Source organism: Monodelphis domestica, chromosome 3 (genome assembly GCF_027887165.1).
Source record: "Monodelphis domestica isolate mMonDom1 chromosome 3, mMonDom1.pri, whole genome shotgun sequence".
Lineage (NCBI taxonomy): Eukaryota > Metazoa > Chordata > Mammalia > Didelphimorphia > Didelphidae > Monodelphis > Monodelphis domestica.
This window is the reverse complement of record NC_077229.1, coordinates 366,379,364-366,398,000: the sequence shown is the minus strand read 5'-3', so window position 1 is coordinate 366,398,000 and position 18,637 is coordinate 366,379,364. Positions and strand designations below refer to the sequence as shown.

Below are 18,637 nucleotides of genomic sequence, written 5' to 3'. Positions count from 1 at the left end.
GAATATTCATAGCTGTGCTCTTTGTGGTGGCAAAAAATTGGAAAATGAGGGGATGCTCTCCAATTGGGGAATGGCTGAACAAATTGTGGTATATGTTGGTGATGGAATACTATTGTGCTCAAAGGAATAATAAACTGGAGGAATTCCATGTGAACTGGAACAACCTCCAGGAAGTGATGCAGAGTGAGAGGAGCAGAACCAGGAGAACATTGTACACAGAGACTGATACACTGTGGTACAATCAAATGTAATGAACTTATCCATTAGTGGCAATGCAGTGATCCGGAACAACCCAGAGGGAACTATGAGAGGGAATGCTATCCACATTCCAGGGAAAAACTGTGAGAATGGAAACACCGATGAAAAACAACTGCTTGATTACATGGGTCGAGGGGGATATGATTGGGGATGTAGTCTCTGGGTGAACATACCAGTACAAACATCAAAAAATTGGAAATGGGATCTGATCAAGGACACATGTGATACCCAGTGAAATTGCATGTCGGCTATGGGATGGGTAGGGGAGGGGAGAGAGGGAAAGAATATGATTCTTGTAACCAAGGAACAATGTTCTAAATTGACTGAATAATAAAAAAGTAAAAAAGTAAAAAAAAAGAATAAAACAAAATACATAAAATAATATTGTCAATTATCAAAATGTTTTTGAAACACAAACCTACAAGTTCATGTATGTACTTCAGGCTAAGTGCAGATGGAAACTAAAAGAAAATTAAACTAATAGGTAAAGCTGCCTCCAAAATGGGGTTCCTTAAAGGCTAAAACATGTACAGGATTAACTGTAATGTGTAGTTAGATACCTCTAAAATCCTAGTGTGAGTAAATCCCAAGAATTTGCTAAAATGAACCGATTAACTTATTGGCCTTTGCTTGTCCTGATTGTTATGTTAAGAGGGAAAAAAATAATTTTTCTCTTTCTAGAATAGCTGGAAATTATTATTTTGTAACTTAAAAGACAGTTGTGTGATATGGAGGAAGGATTTTTTTTAACTTTTTTCCCCCTTTGGGTTGCATATTTATATTTTACCATGTATCAAGGACCATGTTTGAAGTATAAAATACAAATCCAATTATAGAAAAGGATTTAGTGCTGGAAGGGACTTTCAGGATGATACAATCCAAAGCCACATTTTATAGATAAGACAGTTGAGGTCCAGATAGTTTAATTGACTTGCCCAGATAGTAATCATAGATTTAGAATTTGAATTCACATTTTCAAACAACAATGATGAAGTGTTAAAAGTCTTGGATGAAGGTAAACAACCTTCACTGAAAAGTCCTTTGAGCAAAGCTGATGGACTTGGAGGGCAGTTTTTAGTGGCCAGGTTCTATTTAAAGTTATTCTCAGGGGTAAAGTGAGTGATGGATGAGAGAAATATATTTGAGAGAGAAAAATCCCCTAATATCACTATTTTTCAGAAAAGATATAGGATTCCACTACTGGCTACTTACCTTGTAAAACCATAATTATTTTATTAGGTAAATAATACCAGCTTCCTCATGCTTAGTATGTTTTGTTGTACTATAACTGTTTCAAAAAATGTATGCTTTGAGACAAACCTCAATGACTGATTTTTTTTAAAAAGAAAGAAAACAAAAAACAGTGGCCAGTCTTCTGGTTATGAGTCTTCCTCAGACTATGCTTCTCTTGGGCAAAAGATATTCAATTCGTTGGTGGATTTGTATTTGAAGCATTTCCAACTTGGCAATACCTTCTACCACTTACTCTCTGTCAAAAGCCTTTGAGAATCCAAATGATTGGTAGTGAAAGTGATAGAGTACTATATTATTAGCCTGTAGTAGAAATGTTATTGTTGTTTTCTATGCATTCCTTTCTTTTTCTTGAAGATTTTTAAAATTTATAATAAGGATAGAATTTTTATTAATGACAGTTAAAAAAACCTGGTTTCAAACATAGACTTTGTGTTTGTGTGTGTGTGTGTGTGTGTGTCTGTGCGTGCATATTTTTGTATCTATGTCTGTGCATCAAAAAGTGCTATTTTGGGGGCAGCTGGGTGACTCAGTGGATTGAGAGCCAGATCTAGAGATGGGGGGTCCTAGGTTCAAATCTGGACTCAGACACTTCCCAGCTGTGTGACCCTGAGCAAATCACTTGACCCCCATTGCCTAGCCCTTACCACTCTTCTGCCTTGGAGCCAATACACAGTATTGACTCCAAGATAGAAGGTAAGGGTTTTTAACAACAACAACAACAAAAGTGCTATTTTAGGAAATCAACTGTAATTTGTAACAGAACACTCACCATCTAGTAATTTTTTCATCAAAATAATTGCTTGTTGTTAAACTGTGGTGATACTGCTGAAGATGATTATGAGAACTATACTAGAAACTTTTATTTCCTTTAGTAAAAAGTCTACTCAATTAGTGCTGTGTAGGCATTTGTTTTGGAACCTAAAACAAAATTGTGAGTATAGCGACTGCACTCCTTTCATTTATTAAGTGTCAAACCTTTTTATGGGAAGTTGTGTCACAGAGAGTTCCCTTTTGATTACTTGTGAATTTCTCCCTTGGAGATGCTTGTTTGCATTTAAAGTTCCTTTGTTCCATGTGAAGTATGTCACTTTGTAATTTGGGGATGCATAAACAAAGGGTCGTGATTATAACTTAGCATCTTATTGCTAGATCTTTAAAAAATTTATAGTAATTTGTACATATAACATAGGATCTTTATAATTTCTGTAAATTAGAATTATAAATGTCCTATTAATGTAATATACCTCATGCCTTAACTGAGATACCAGTTCCTTTTTGGAAGCAGAAGTAAAGAGTTAAGTGTTCAGTTATTGAGGCATTGGTACATATGAATAAGGAAATGTATCTAACATGCCACACACTATAACGTACCTTGAGGGAAGAAGGCATTGCATGACTTGGTTACTAAGAATGAACAGTAACACTTTAGGTTACTTCCTCCCTGGTGTTTTCTTAGTCCAAAAGCTTATCTCTTTGTTCTTTTTCTTCCTCTCTCCCTTCAGAGGGGGAGTCAAATATCCTTGGGGTTGATTATTTCCCTCTATAATTATTCTCTTACCTCCATTACAGCCATTTTGGCGAGTGAAAGAGAAGCTGTGGCACTGAGAGTTAAACCCTTTCTTTCTGACTCAGTTTTAACCCTTTAAAACAAACTAAGTAGGATCTGGATAGATCTAATTCTGGATAAAAAAGAAATTGAGATGATACTGTCATCCACATGGACTATAGAAGGAAGACATAGATGATGAAAGAGATTATAAACTTGTCACAGAGTTATGGAAGTAATGAAATACTCGAATTATAGTCGTGTGTTAGATTTCTCTGCTTAAAGCACAACAGTAATAATTTCTTGACTTATTTTCATGATAATTACATTCTTCAAAATGTAAAAGAATCCGTATTAGGCACTTATTTTCTTCATTGCATTCTCAAAAATAAGGAGAAATAGTGGGTAGTATTGATGGGATTTTTGTGAGGAAGTGACTATTTTATCTTAGAATTTGTGTTACAGAAGGAAAGGAAAACCAGGTATCATCTGACTTGTACCCAGATTTTATAAAAATAGAATTCAAAGCAATAAGGATAAAGGATAAGAATGCTTTTATGGCCTATAATTTCTGAAGACATAAAGACAAAAAAAATGATATCTGATGAAGAAGAAAGGGGAAATTGTATCCAAAGAGCCTGATGTGAATAGAGAATTCACTAACTCAAAAACTAAAAAACGAGCCAGAATTTACATGGTATTTCAGGGTTTGTGATATGCTTTAAAAATATTTGTCTCCCTTTATAATCACAACAGATGGAGAAACTGAGGCAGAAAGAGTTTATTTAAGTTGCTCAGGGTCAATTAGCAAGGAATTGTCTGAGGGAAGATCTGAATTCAATCCTTCGGCTCCAAGTCTAGTACTCAATCTTTGTATTGTGGCCCTTAGGGTATACAGATAACAGATAGAGAGGTATGGCCTGATCAGGCAAGAGCAATATTAAAAAAAATGCTAAAGTTGGCAAAGAAAATCTAAGACAAAATAAAACAAACAAACAAACAAAAAACAACTTGTATTGTCTAGGTGCCTGGGGTATGAGGAGGGCGCAAAATGAAGATCACATATAGTAAGCTCTTGGATGATGGTGGTGAACAGAATGATGATGACAGAAAAGAGACAAAAAGTCACTGATTCTCCTTACCCCCAACTTTACTGATGATTGGGAGCTTCAGTGTGTATATTCCTAAAAAGAATATATTTACTCACTGTCCAGTCTTTTTTTCCCATATCACCTCAGAACAGATCTTTAGTTTCCCACTCATTTCTATACAATGATTATTAAAAAAAAAAAAGATTGTTCTTTCCTCAATATTGGTCTGATAGACAGAATACATAAATCTTGACTTGAAGGCAATGAAATGGCCCTTTGTTATGCAGACATTTGGGCTGATGAAAGGGGTAGAAGGAGAACATTTCTGTGTGTAAAGCTAATAAGATTAGCTTGAAAAAATTGGAGGCTTTTAGCTAAATATGTTAAAGAGAAACACAGACTGCTCTGTGGAGTGAAGGAAAAAAAAATGCCCCTCAGATAAGTGTGCTGACAGGACCTATTTGAAAGCATAGCACCAACTGGATTAAATAGAGTGGCAGTGTATTATTTCCCATCAGCTCATTTACATATGACTGTTTTCAGAGTTTTGAAGACTATAGCTGATAAACTAAAAGTCAAATAACTAAGAAATAAGGAATGCTTATGTAAGGATTGTTATAGGCATATCTGGAAAAAAAGTGATTTTGTTAATTTTATGTAGTAAATTAGAGATGGGTCACACTACTCATGCAGCTAGGGGTTATGATGTCTAGATTATCTGGAGTCAGGAAGACTTGAATTCAAATCCAGCCTCATACACTTACTGGTTATGTGACTCTGGAAATGCCATTTATCTACCATCTGCCTCAGTTTTCTCATTTGGAAAATGAAGATGATAAAAGTATTTCTCTTCAATGAGGATCACATAAGATAGTAATTAGAAAGACCTTATGCATAAAACACAATAGAAGCAATTATAAATGTTAGTGATGATAATGATGGTGATGTAGAGCCTTAGAGGATTAGAAGGCAAGGGATAAAATAAGAAGATAAAAACAGGAGAGGAAGCTAAGCCCAGGAATATATGGGGTCAGATGTCACTGACAGAGTCATACAGGAGTTGAATCCATAGCCAGGTTCTATAGGTTTTTCTGGAAGTTACATTGATTAGAGAAGAAACAGCATTATCCTGAGAGGTGACTGGTTGTGAGAGAATAAGTTCATTGAAAGAGTTTAAGACAAATAGGATCTATAGTGCTTAGAATCTGACTGGAGAAAAGAAAAAGGATTAAGAAAAACAACAAAACTGTGCTATTTTGAGAGTTATCTAGTCTTATTGTTATCTAATACCATCCAATATCCAATAGCCTTAAAGGAGAGAAACTTTTCAGGGATGCCTGTGTTAGTATTTTCTGCCTAAAATAACATAAAAAAGGGAATGAGATGGTTTTCAGATGGTTCAAGGTATACTGATGTATATTTGCTGAATGAGCAAAGCCCCTTTTTAGTACTCTGCTAAACATGGCTTGGTATTACAAAAGATTGACGCTGCTTTGATGGCTTGAGAGTAGCAGAGATGCAAGCTTTTGCCTGATTTGAAAGCTGTAATGACCAGAACAAGAGCAGCCAGAATGGAAGCAATGTTGACCAGCAGGTCAGAGTGTTCTATAAAGAGGCCATTAATCAAGAACTGTCCTTAGTATATGGAATTCCTCTTTCATGGACTTTCCTGCTAGGTTTCTGTGTGTGTCTACTTTTTCCCATTGATAATACTGACATTGGTGCCACAGGACAGGAAATTAATGGTATGGACAACCTTTTCTTCAGTTGGAAGACTGTCTCAAGAGAGATTAAATTCAATCTGAGGTATATGGTCAGTGACTCTAGCATTGACTGAAAGTAGTTTGTTGAGCACACTATGAAAGTTTTCAGCCCATCTCTTTAGGATCATGTCCTTATCACTAAACAGCGCGGCTCCATCAGTGCTAGGTAAGTGAGAAACACCATATGTCTTTGTCCTGTAAATAACCTTCAGGGCATCATAGAAGTCCTTTAGGTTGTTACTAACAGTGAAAATTGTATTTCATCTGTCTTCTTACTGAGCCAAGAATCCAGCAACTCTCCAAGTTTCATTCCCATTTTATTTTTGATAGAGTTAAATGCTACTTTCTAAGAGACAGATGAACTATCCTGCTGGTAAACCCCAGGGAGTTCTTGTTTTTTTCATTTAGTAGTTTCTGAATTTCTCCATCATTTCCATCAAATCTACCTGATGTTTGCAAGTATTTTGGCCCACATTAGAAAATTCAGAGTTCTGCACCAAATCTCTGAAAGCTGCCCACTCCTTTTCTGCTCCACTGTTGCCAACCATGTGTTGGCTCAGCTTTCATTCCAAGTCAGCAACATACTGTTCCCCCACTGAGAAGACTAATCTCTTGACATTGTCTTGTGGCAATTGTCTTGCCTTGGGCCTTCTGCATTTGTTGAATGTGAATGTTTAGCTTGAAGATAAGTTTATGATCAATACATCACTCTAGCCCACACCTTGCCTTGACACTTTCACATCCCATCTGCCTCTTCTCCTTAGAATGATGTAGTCTATTAAAAAGCATTGTTTTTTTGAGGGTGCATCCATGAAATTTTATAGTAATTTTTATTGAAATACATCTCTCATGGACCAGTTATGTTACATGAATGCCAAACATACATTTGCCTAAATCTATTTTTATGGAGAATTCACACAAGGAAAGCCTTAAACAGAGGTCAGAAGAAATAATACAAGGGGATTCTCAAAGTCTCTATAGAACTTTAGTATAGATTTATGACATGGGAGACATTGGCACAGAACCATCCTGTATATCACACCTACATCAAAAAAGGCTCAGTGCTCTATGAACAAAGTAGAATTACATTAGCTCAAATGAAACATGAGATGCACAAATTTTGAAATATCCCCATCCCAAATGTTCATATGGACTGTGGTGGAATCTTCTGCATTTGTATTGGTCTGATAAGACACAGTCAGACACATGACAAATTTATAATATTTTGGTCCTCTTTGAGCATGAACAACCATAATTACAGGCATTTGTAGAAAAGTATAACCCAGGTTTATGAATGGACTATTATATTTTTATCATTTCTTCTGCCTTCTTTTGAGTAAATATCATATTTATTCATGTTTGGTAAATGTTTCATGTTTAAGATTCCCTATTCTGTTGTGAGTCATTTTGTGTAAATGGGAAACATTGTTGGAGTTTTCTGAGTTACTGTGGCAAGTAATAGAGAGCATCACTTCCACCCCACACACAAACATATACATAGCCCATTATGACCTCCAGGGCTTGGAAAAATTTTTATTTACATTATAGGGACATGGGTATGTTTATAATTATATATAACTTCCCACCTGCACCAAAGGAAATTGATTAGCTTTGCCAGCCTGAGAGTTAACTGAGAATGAGTGTGACAGCCAAGAGTGAGGGAGAGAGAGAAAAATAGAAAAGGGAATATGGGTATCACACTAAAGGTTATGACTGGGATCAGAATATATCATAAGTACATCAGCATCAAAGTGACCGAGCCATTATGCTGTAGACAACAGAAATCTAGAATGATTACCTAACTTATGTGTGGCTCCAAAACATACCCTTTAATTTCTACTAAGAATTCTTTTTAGTCATACTATGCTCTTTACTGTTTATTTTTTCCCTATACTAACTCCTGGGAAAAAGTCCATATGTTCATTACCATCTGAGAGAATTAGTGGATACCAGGGTGAAATACAAAGTTCCTTATTGATATTTATTAAGTGCTGTGAAGATTAAAATTAACTCTGCCAAGATTATAACAATGAATTAAATTGTAACCCCTGCCTATTTTTAGTACTTAAAGTTGAGTAGGAAATCAGCCTATTTTTAGATTTAATCCCCCAAAGTGTAAACACCCTACTTAAAGTTAAGTATGGAGATCTGCCCATTTTTAGATCTAATCACCAAAAGTGTAAACATCCCTCTTAATCATTAAGTGGGAGGTCTGTGACCCATATGTACAATAGTGGGTGATGAATTGGAATTGAGTGACTGCCTTCTGGGCAGTCCTAGAGCAGGACTTCAACTGTGATTGGTAGACATGGAATTAGGGGAAGGCACAGGAAGTGATGCAAGAGAAAATGTCTTTAAAAGGAGCTGTTACTTCCTGTGAGAAGGAGTTCTTCAATTTTTGGAAGTGGTGACTGGAGGAATCCTTCATTCTTTGATATGCTGACTGGACCTGAGACCCTGTTCCTTTGAACTGACACATAGTGAGTGAAAAGCTGACTCTTAACTGCTGGATTTTCTGAGAAAAAAAAACCAAACAAACTATCCTAGGGAGAGATTTACTTTTGAGAGACACTTCCCGGGTCCTCAGTTTTGCAGAAGCCAACTGAAACTAACTCTCTCTGCACAGAGGGGTCGGGAGTAAATTACTTAGTGCTCAGGCTAGGTATCTTACCTTATCCTGTCTCTGATTTCTTGCTTTACTCTTCACACATGTTTTAAATAAATTGTAAATAAAATCTCTTTGGTATCAATTAAATTCCTGGTGACCACACTCTTAAATAATCAAGTCCAACCTTTTATAAAATAAACCCCTTTTCTTCTTTATAGTGCCTAGTGTGTCCTAACCACAATTTAAATATTATATACATAGTAACTTAGGTATTGCAACCTAGCATAATATTATGTTGATGGCATTTGGATTCTGGAAACTAGGTAGGATAGTAGAAAGAACAGTTAGTTCAAAGTTATGGTCCAAGTTTAAATTCCATTTCTGCCACTTACTTCACGGCAAGTATTGGACAAGCTTCTTTTAGTCTTTACTCATCTATAAAGTCAATTTTTGGTAGAGCTCTATGATCTTATACACAAATAGATTTTCTCAGAACTAGTGGAATAAGCAATGACTATTATTCATATGATTAGCCCCTGGTCTTCTAGAAGGGGATAATTCTTCCTGTTTCACATTCACCCTATATATATACTATTAGTTCTCATTATGATATGCCCACTTCAAAAATGAAAATTATCTACTGAGTTCTTGCTTACTCCTAATAAAAATGAGTGGATGAGAGGAACACAAAAAATCCTAGATTTGTGAAGATGACAGGAAAGTTTCTAGGACCTATTTTTCTGATAGGGCTGAGAATTAATAAAACAAAACAAAACCATGCAACATGAATGAACTAGAATGGACTTCTACTAGTTATGTTCCATCAAACTGTGCTCTTAAGTAATATGGCCTTCCAGAAAATCATATTAGAAGGATGATCTCTACTCCTTATTGGCATGGATCTACATAAGGAGAGTCTCTTCTATCCTGTCACTAACAGAAAAGTCAGTATCTCTGGAAGGACTTTTTTTAGATGAATATGTCAATTCTATGTGCTGCCATATGTTTCTCCATCCATAGTATTATCCTATTCTTTCCAATGTTACATATTGACCTCTTGCTTTTCCCCTCAAATACTTTTTGGACCACTGATCTGATATCTACTTCACAACTTCTACTTAGACCTATTGGTTTATTTACCTTAGTGTCTTATTTGGTTTGACCCTGGTAAAACTTTATTCTGGGTGAACTTGGATCTCTACTTCATCCCCCCACTCAGTGTATTCTCTTCCTCCAGGATTATTAAATGTCTGAAATTATCCACAGTCAATGGTATGACATACAGAAGGTCCTATTTTTAAGTAAATGAGAGATACTCAAGAGGGTATCATTTCTATTAGAATATTGAAAAATAGATTATTATATGTATTAATCTTTAAACAATAGTATTAAATGGAATCTGTGTATCTTCAGATGCAAAATGAAATATATGGAAAAAACCTCTCATAAACATATAATGAAGAATGACTTCTTAAATGAAACCAAATAATAATAATAAATTAATATTAAATATATATCTTTATTATATTGGTTTAGATTCAAAAGAATTCTGTGTATATATGAAATCAATATTTAACTGTTAGGTTTAATTGTCTTGGGGTTTTCCTGAGTTACTTTATAACTCCTAAATAAACGAAATGGATTTCATGAAAAATATTGTCAAAACACAGTTCTTGAACTTAAAAAAAAAAAGGGAGTTTTAGCATGAGTCTAATATGTTTCATAAACTTGGTCAAATGTGCATTAACTGATAATGTTCTCCAGATCCTACCCACAGTACTGACTTGGTAATATCTCAAAATGTCATAAATATCTTTCTCTGAGGTTATTTCTTAATCTGTGACAACTACCACTACCTTCTTCTCCACCTGGACCCATTTCTCTTTTCTTAAGAGGAGTAACTCTTACAGACATCCATTTCACAATATTCATTCAATTTTATGGTCTGATTATTCAAATATAAAATTTAAAAAATAATAGCCTCAGGAATTTAAAAGTGAAGTAAAAGGGTGACATGGTTAGGAAGAGAAGACACCCAAGATCTGAGCATATTACAGTAATATGTGGGCTCAAGACTATATTTGTAGAAATATAAAATTATAAAGGTAGCTTTACATGAAGATTAGTCTATACAGCCAGAGGAAACAATAAAAACAGTAAGACCCAGTGAGCCTTTTTATTTAGCATAGCTCATTTAATGACCAAAGTATACAGCTAAAATCCTGAAAACTGTTTCACAATTCAAACTTGCCTTAAAGTTCCTCACAATTAAAGTGGAAAGTCACATTTTTACATTGCCACACTTTTCTTCTACTGTTTTTTTAAATAAATCATATATATTTTAAAATGTTTTTCACTAGAGAAATAAATTAAAATCAAAAAAGTCTTTTTTTCCTTTAAATTCCTACCTACCTACAACTAAATTGAGCTGGCTCTTTTTTTTTTTCAAATATGTTACAGTCAATTTAGCCAGTTAATCTTATCTAATAAATACAAGTAGCCATGATTAAATTATCTAATATAAATTAATAGGCAGTTTAAAAAAATTATGTTCTAAATATAAATCACACCAAAGTTTATTTTATGACCATATCTTTCTGGTCGTTAGCATGTTTTTCAATGAGTTACTCTTTGGTAGCATGTCGGCCCCAATGTTAGATATAGTAGTTTTTTTTAGAACTTTGGGAAACCTTATACTCTATGAGTCAAACAACCTCATTTTATAGACAAGGACATTGCATCATAGAAAGGTAAAATGACTTGAGCAAAATCACAAAGCTAGGAAGCAGGATTTTAAATGATCTTCATGACTCAAAGTCTAGTGGCCCATCCACTATGTCCCACTGCTTCTCATGGACTAGGAACTTTCATTTTGATCAAAATGCTTAAAAGGACATTTGTATTATATTACACAAAATCCAGTTTTTAAATATTGCTCAAGAATACTACTTTTTTCAAAATAATAATATAAATTAGAAGCACATTTACTGATTCATTTTCTGTTTTGCAACTCAATCTTCCATACAAAATTTTTAAAGGAAAATAATTATCTTTGATTCAGGCACTTACATATTTAGAAGCTTTATTATTTATTGTTGATTAGACAATGTTTTAGTTTCCTAAATTGCTTTCATATTTACCACATCATTTATGTGCATTAGAAAGAGACTACAAGGCAGAAACATGAAAATTTTGCCAACCATGAATTAACCACTTCACTTAATTGACTTGATCATAAAATACATAATTGAAAGCAGGCTGTCAGATAGCTGTGCTTTTTAAAGTTTAAGCAAATGGAAGCTATTAGTCATTTTAGCCAGTGGAAGAAAACCACAGAAATTTTTCTGTGCCCATTGTAAACTTGGGCAGCTGTACATTAGATAAAGAAGAACAAAAATTTTATATAGTGCCTTTTATACACGTGGCACTATGCTAAGAGCCTTTGAAATAGCATCTCACTTGATCCTCACAACAACCCTAGGAGGCAGTTGCTCTTATTAATCTTATTTTACAGTTGAGGAACTTGAGGCAAAGAGATGTTTAAGTGATATATCCAGAGTCACAAATAGCTAGGGATTGGGTGAAGGCAGATTTTGATGTCCTTCAGTGGTTATACCTTGAGAATGATTTTAACACTGTTATAAAAAAAGTTTTGAATCCAACTTTCTCTACAGAAGTTCTTTGAGTTATATGTATTGTTTCTAGTAAGATTAATAAGAAAAAGCCTCAATGGTTGTTGAAGGACTAGTTTCCACTCTAATTATAGATAAATACTGCAGATGACCCATTGAGGTAATCATATGGCAAAACTGTGCTATATTTATCAACTTTTTATTTTATGAAGAAGCAAAAACATAATTAGGACTATTTGTTTAGTTTAAGAACCTGTCCTGTTCACTTATCAGGTCTCCCACAATACAATTAGCTAGGGAAAAAAGGTGGTGATCTCTCTATTTTCTTGACTTTCCATTCAAAGAGACTATTATTTTCATTGGGATTTATTAAATCACATATGTAGTTTTAATTCCTTCATATATCTTAAAAATCTTTTCTTGCCAGAAATGGACATTTGGTTCACTGTTTACAAATGTATTCTGTTTTTCTGAAAGGAATAATTTAAATTGACAGAGTAATAAGAAAGAACTAATAAAAAAAACACATAAAACCCCTGCGTTAATTAAATATCTAGGAGACCATCAGATCCTGGAAATCTTATGTTATAGGAGTCACAGAGTCATGTGTCTTAAATTGCCAATGACAGGTGGGATTCTGGGCAGAAGTCAAGGGATGTGACCTGTGAGGACTGAGGTAAAACCCTGGCTAATTGAAGGATCTTGGGGGAGGGTTTAGACTGAGTTGGAAACCCATAGTGAAGCAGGTTTGCTCTCTCTGCCAGTTTTTTGGCTTGAGAAAAGAACTTTCTAGCAGCTGTCCCAGGGCTTACCTATGTAGGCATTTCTGGGAAGCACCAGCCACCAGGTGGAGACAATGCCAGTCTAGGAATCAGGGAACTTGTTCTCTTGGGCTCTGGTCCTTTCCTAAACTCAAGCCTGTTCCTTGGCTGGCTTTAATTTGTCTGGCAAAAGCATGTGTGTGGTTGGATCCCTTGGCTCCTACCATTGTGAAATGGACCAGGGCCCATGGGGAATCTAGGACATGATGAAGCACATGGTTAACAACTATGATTTAGGCTGGTAAATTTTTTTTCTTTTTCTATTTCTTATAATTTGGTATGAAGTCTCCAAGATTAATTTTTATTCATAACACTACAAGGAAGAATCTTTAAAAATATTTATGTCAAATTTTGAAACTTAATTCTTATTTTAAGTTAAAAGAATAAATTGCCAAGTCACTACAGAGATTATCCTTTTTTCTATATACTATAGGTAAAAGTTGCCTAAAATTATAGCAAATGATAAAATACTATGTGTGTCTAATCATAGAGGCATATATAATATATTCCCTTCTATTCCTTGAGTCTTTTTATGATGAGGCACAAATTCTATACATTTCAAGTAATACAATAGTCTTGGAGAGACTTTAATTTCCTCATATTTAGTAGAAAATACCATTAAAGTATCAAATTCATTTTTCCTTCCTACTTGATGATTTATTTTCTTACATGTTTGTGCCTTTGCATATAGAAAATAATGGACTATCTATTAGAACAAAACATCCATGAGTTTGGGAATTATGGAAAGATTCTATGTCATATTAATAATATCAAACCACCTAGTATAACTTCATCCTTTAATATATAACAGAACTACTTGATTTTTTCCCTAATTTTCCCTTGTTTTAAAATCTTTTCTCATATTTTGAAGTTAAAATTTTAAAATATATTCATGGCTTTTTAGCAAAGGCAGCTAGGTAGAATGATGAATAGAGATCAGAATTAGAAGTCAGGAAGAAATGCTCCCTCAGACATTTATTTAGCTGTGCCACCCAGGGCAAATCATTTGACTCTTTGCCTCAATTTGCTCCTCTATAAAATGGGAAAAAAATAGCAAAGTACAGTAGTGAAGATCAAATGAATTAAAATATATAAAACATTTTGCAAAATGTGAGTGCATAAAAGTCATAGTTATTATTATCATCATTAAAATGCTTAATGTCATTAACATTAGTTTCTTTAAGTAGAAAATAATGAGGGACAAATATTAACTGGAAAAATGCTGATTTAGCCAATTATTTAAGTTATCATTTCCCTTAAAAGGAGCCATGCCACATAGCAACAATTTCAGATATGTTCATGCAGAGTTGGTATCTAAGGATTTCATTGAGTTCCCCAAAGCAACATGAGCCCTCATTCAGCTGACAGTACCAAGTGAGAGATTCATCACCTGTGTACTGGAATGCAGGAAACACCTGCTTGAAATCTGTAGGAGATTTGAGGAGTGATATAGTAATGAAAAGTTTCAAGTCATGCAGTGCTACAAAAGAATGTAGGATACTACAATAAAGAAAGTGACATTTTCAACAGAAAACAAAATAATATAATAAAGATGCATGCGTGATACTCTATTATTCAAGAAAACATGCAGTGTTTAATGGTTACATTTTCATGAAATATCTAGTCATAATTGAAATGCCTTAAACATCAGAGTTCTAACATCATGAGAAGTTTACTAGAAAATGCTTATAATTCTCCTATTTTTAATTAATCATGATGGTAAAGTAAATATGCATTTACATGATAGATCCTGGATTTAAAACTGAAAACTATCTAATCCCACTCCCTCATCTACCTCACTTTAAAAATGAGGAAATTGTCATGGGGTAGGCTGTGAGGAGGAATAGATTTAACATCTTATTAAGACAATAAAATGAACATGGTGCTATAAGTGACTATCATTAATCTTTAAATCACAACCACAATTTACAAAAGAATGTTTCCTTTAACTCAGGAAAATGCCAAGACAAAATTCCCTCTTGGCAATGAACACATTGCTTTTGATTTAAAAACAAATAAAGGAAACACTCAATGGGGTTGCTGTCAAGGAAAGTACCATTATTGGTTTAAGCAGTTTATTTTCCTTTAAAAAGTTTTATGCTAATAAAGTCAGACTAGTGTAGGCACATTTATTTTTCTATCTATATCTTTTCCTTGACTGCCAAATTCTTAAAAAACACGTGCACATGGATTGGACATTGAAGGATCTTATAAACAATTGCATTGACTTTTGACTTTAACATGGAACACAACATACTTTTGGGGAATCTAGGTGGATTGTCATTGACATCAGTGAGAGTGATGTTCACTGTGGTGGTTCCTGCTAGTCCTCCCAGCTGTCCTCCCATGTCCTTGGCTTGGATGAGTACTTGATATTGCTCTTTGACCTCCCTGTCCATATTTGGCAAGGCTGTTCTAATTATACCTTCAAGGAAAAAACAAAACATACATATCACAAAAAAATTAAATTCCATAAAACACAATAGTTGTTTCTTGCTCTTCTTTGTGACAGGAAAGTGGATAGTTTAGTAGAACTAGCAAGAACTCTGAGTTAGTTTTTTGTTGTTGTTGTTTTTCTTTTGCAGTTCTTTGGCATATTTTATCCCACCCATAGTATAACAACATGGTCTCTTACTTTCTTTCCTCTTAAATATCTTATCCATATCTCACAAATTTTTCTAAAATAGCCAACATTGTAATTGAGTGCTCGCTCACTCTCTTTATTCATGACAATGGTGTTTTTATTGTGGATCCCTTGGAGTGCCATTCTAGAGAGAAGTTTCAATTTTATAATATCTTTGTACCGTTGATACATTGATATACATCACCTCTTAGGCTGAGTTTAAGAAGGATTCAAGTTCAACCTTCCACAAAATTCTTCACTATATTTTATAGATTCAAAACAATTATTAGGACATTTTTCTTTTTGCATCTTGTTGTGTGGCAATGTTATTCTGTATATTAATTAATGATTATTCTATTACTTGGGTAATAATAATAATGGTCAATTGAAATGGATCTATCAAGTGTTTATAAACCCTGTGTTAGGCACTAAGAATAAGAAGACACAAATGAAATTGTCTGCTCTCTAGGAGCTTACAATGTATCTGGAAAGACAATACCTACATATTTAATTATGTACAAATAAAATAAATACAAGGCATTGGTTTTCTTGGGGATGAGGAGGTGGCATTATTAAAACATTAGCAAAAGAAAGAATCAAAGAAAGTGGGAAGGTCTTATATAGAAGAAAGCAAGTGACCTGAGCTGAGCCAAGAAGGAAATTGGGAATTGGGATCATGTTATAAAGAGTGAAGTGACAAGGATTTGTAACTGACATTAGAAGTAATAGGTCCCACAAAAAAGTACCTTACAAAGTACAAATTCATATCTTATTTCATTTAGGAATTGCTGGCCTCTCTGATACTCAACCCTTTGCATGTGTCATCACTAGACTTCAACTCTGTGCTCAAACACCCATACCCTCATTCTTGGCAAAGAAGCATATCAGTATCTTTGCCTAATTATAAAGACCTATTGTTACTGTGGACCATCTTTTGGTCCAGACAGTCCTACATCCCTGAAACTTTCTCAGTAATATCTCCTAGGTTTCTAATGACTTCTACTTAAGCTCCCCACATTTTTGCCTACCTAAATCAGTAACTGCCTAGTGCTTGTTTTCTCACTTCAATTTGGTTGTCACCTCTGATCCACCTTATAGGAACTGTGAGCCTAACTTATTTATCAGAAGGGAAATCCTGTTTCTTTCTGTCTTTCTGTCATCCAGTCTTCAGTTGTTATTTAGACAATGTCTCATATTTCTTGTATGTAGTTAAATATGTAGGTCTTTGTTTTCTCCTAAATACTAAAGCTAATGCTACTGTTACAGCTACTGCTGTGACAACATTTAGCTAACTAGCATTTGCATAGCCTGAATTATGTGGTGGGCACTGTGCTGTGTACTTTTCAAATATCTCATTTGATCCTGACAACAACTCTGGTAGTTAGGTGCTATTATTATCTTCATTTGACAATTGAGGAAACTGAGATAAACAGAAGTTATAAATAACTTGACCAAGGTCACACAGCTAGTAAATATCAGAGGTAGATTTGAATTCAGTTCTTCTAGACTCCAGAAATGGCATTCTTTCTCATGTGCCAACTATCTGTTCTCCAGTACTTATTTATATATATATATATATATATATATATATATATAAGTATATACATATATTTAAATATAGACATTCATAATATAAATTCACATATATAAATTTAAATACATTTGCCAAAAGGAAAATCGATTTAAAGACTAATTTTCCCAACTGTACATATCAAGTTCATTTCATTATCCACAGTAGTATGTACTTGTCTACCCCTCTTTCCCTTAGTTCAGTATACTCAAGTGTTTTTACATAGGATTCAGGCAAAATGAAAAAGTACATGGGATATCATATTAAATTCTTTAGCAAACCAAATATTTTGAAGTATTCTGATCTTTCTAGAAAACTAAAATTTGAATTTTGTTGCAAAATGATTTCACATAATGTTGATGATGATAACCAATTCTTAAATAGTGCCTACTATTTGCCAGACACTGTGCTAAGCATTTTAAAATATTACCTTGTTTGATCCTACCACAACACTGGGAGGTAGATATTATTATCACTCTCAGTTTAGATATGAAGAAATTGAAGCAAAGAGCAGTTAACTGACTCACCAAAGTTACACGTCTAATAATTGTCTGAAATAGGATTTGAATTTAGGTCTTTCTGACTAATATAGTTCTGTATTTTTCTAAATTCTAAGTTAGTTCTCCTTACAACTAATGTTACTTCTTGCCTAGACTATTATAATAGCCTTTGAAATGGTTTTCTAACATTCCAACTATCATCCTATTTCAAGCCCATCTCCCTTTCCAATTCATTTTGCTGTTTAAATAAACATCTTTATATAAGGTTTTAATAATGTCACTCTTCTACTCAAAGACTTCCAGTAGCTCCTCATATTCTCCCAAATAAAACATTAAACCTTTTAAATCCATTTAAAGCCTTCAGCAATTTGGCTACAAACTATCTTTCCAGTCTTATCACATGTTCTTTCCTTTCAAACACTCTGCATTCTTAACAAGTGATACTCTTCTTTACCCCCATTCTTGTCTTACTCACCCCTATTTCTATGACTTTACTATCAGGATTCCTCATACCTGAAATGGACTCTTTCTCTCTATCAATTTAAGCCCCTTCCCATTCTTCAGAGCCTACCTAAGTGAGGTGGCTAATTCTTGAAGCCTTCACTGATCTTATCCTTCCCAACCACTAAAAATGTTCTCCCTCCTCAAATTTTTCATGACTGTCAACTTTACATCCTTTGCTCTTCCCTCACTATTGTTCATATCATTGGTATCATTGGTATTTGTGTATATCTACTTCCTCCAAATTAGATTATAAACTTTTTTATGCAAGGTTTAAGCCATGCACGTATTTATATATCCCTGGTGTTTCATAAATGAACAGATAAATAAGAGTATTTATTTAAATTTTGTTGGGATTGTCTGTAGAATGTCTGTTTATGCCAAATAGCACTACAAAACCTAAAGTATTTTCCTTCTTGCCTTTGTTGTGGGTGCATGGCCTTTTCTACTGTTTTAAACTGTTTCTCATG

The 18,637-nt window shown here is 34.2% G+C and overlaps 1 protein-coding gene across 2 annotated transcripts in view; it reads right to left on the bottom strand.

Annotated features, from left to right (window-relative positions):
- The window catches only part of CDH12 (cadherin 12), a 1,480,679-nt gene that overhangs the window by 111,337 nt on the left and 1,350,705 nt on the right, over positions 1-18,637 (bottom strand). For both annotated transcript variants that reach the window (XM_056824264.1, XM_007486837.3), the window contains one exon: positions 15,231-15,398. In XM_056824264.1, coding sequence (XP_056680242.1) covers positions 15,231-15,398 — 168 coding nt within the window. The remainder of the gene's footprint in view (positions 1-15,230; positions 15,399-18,637) is intronic.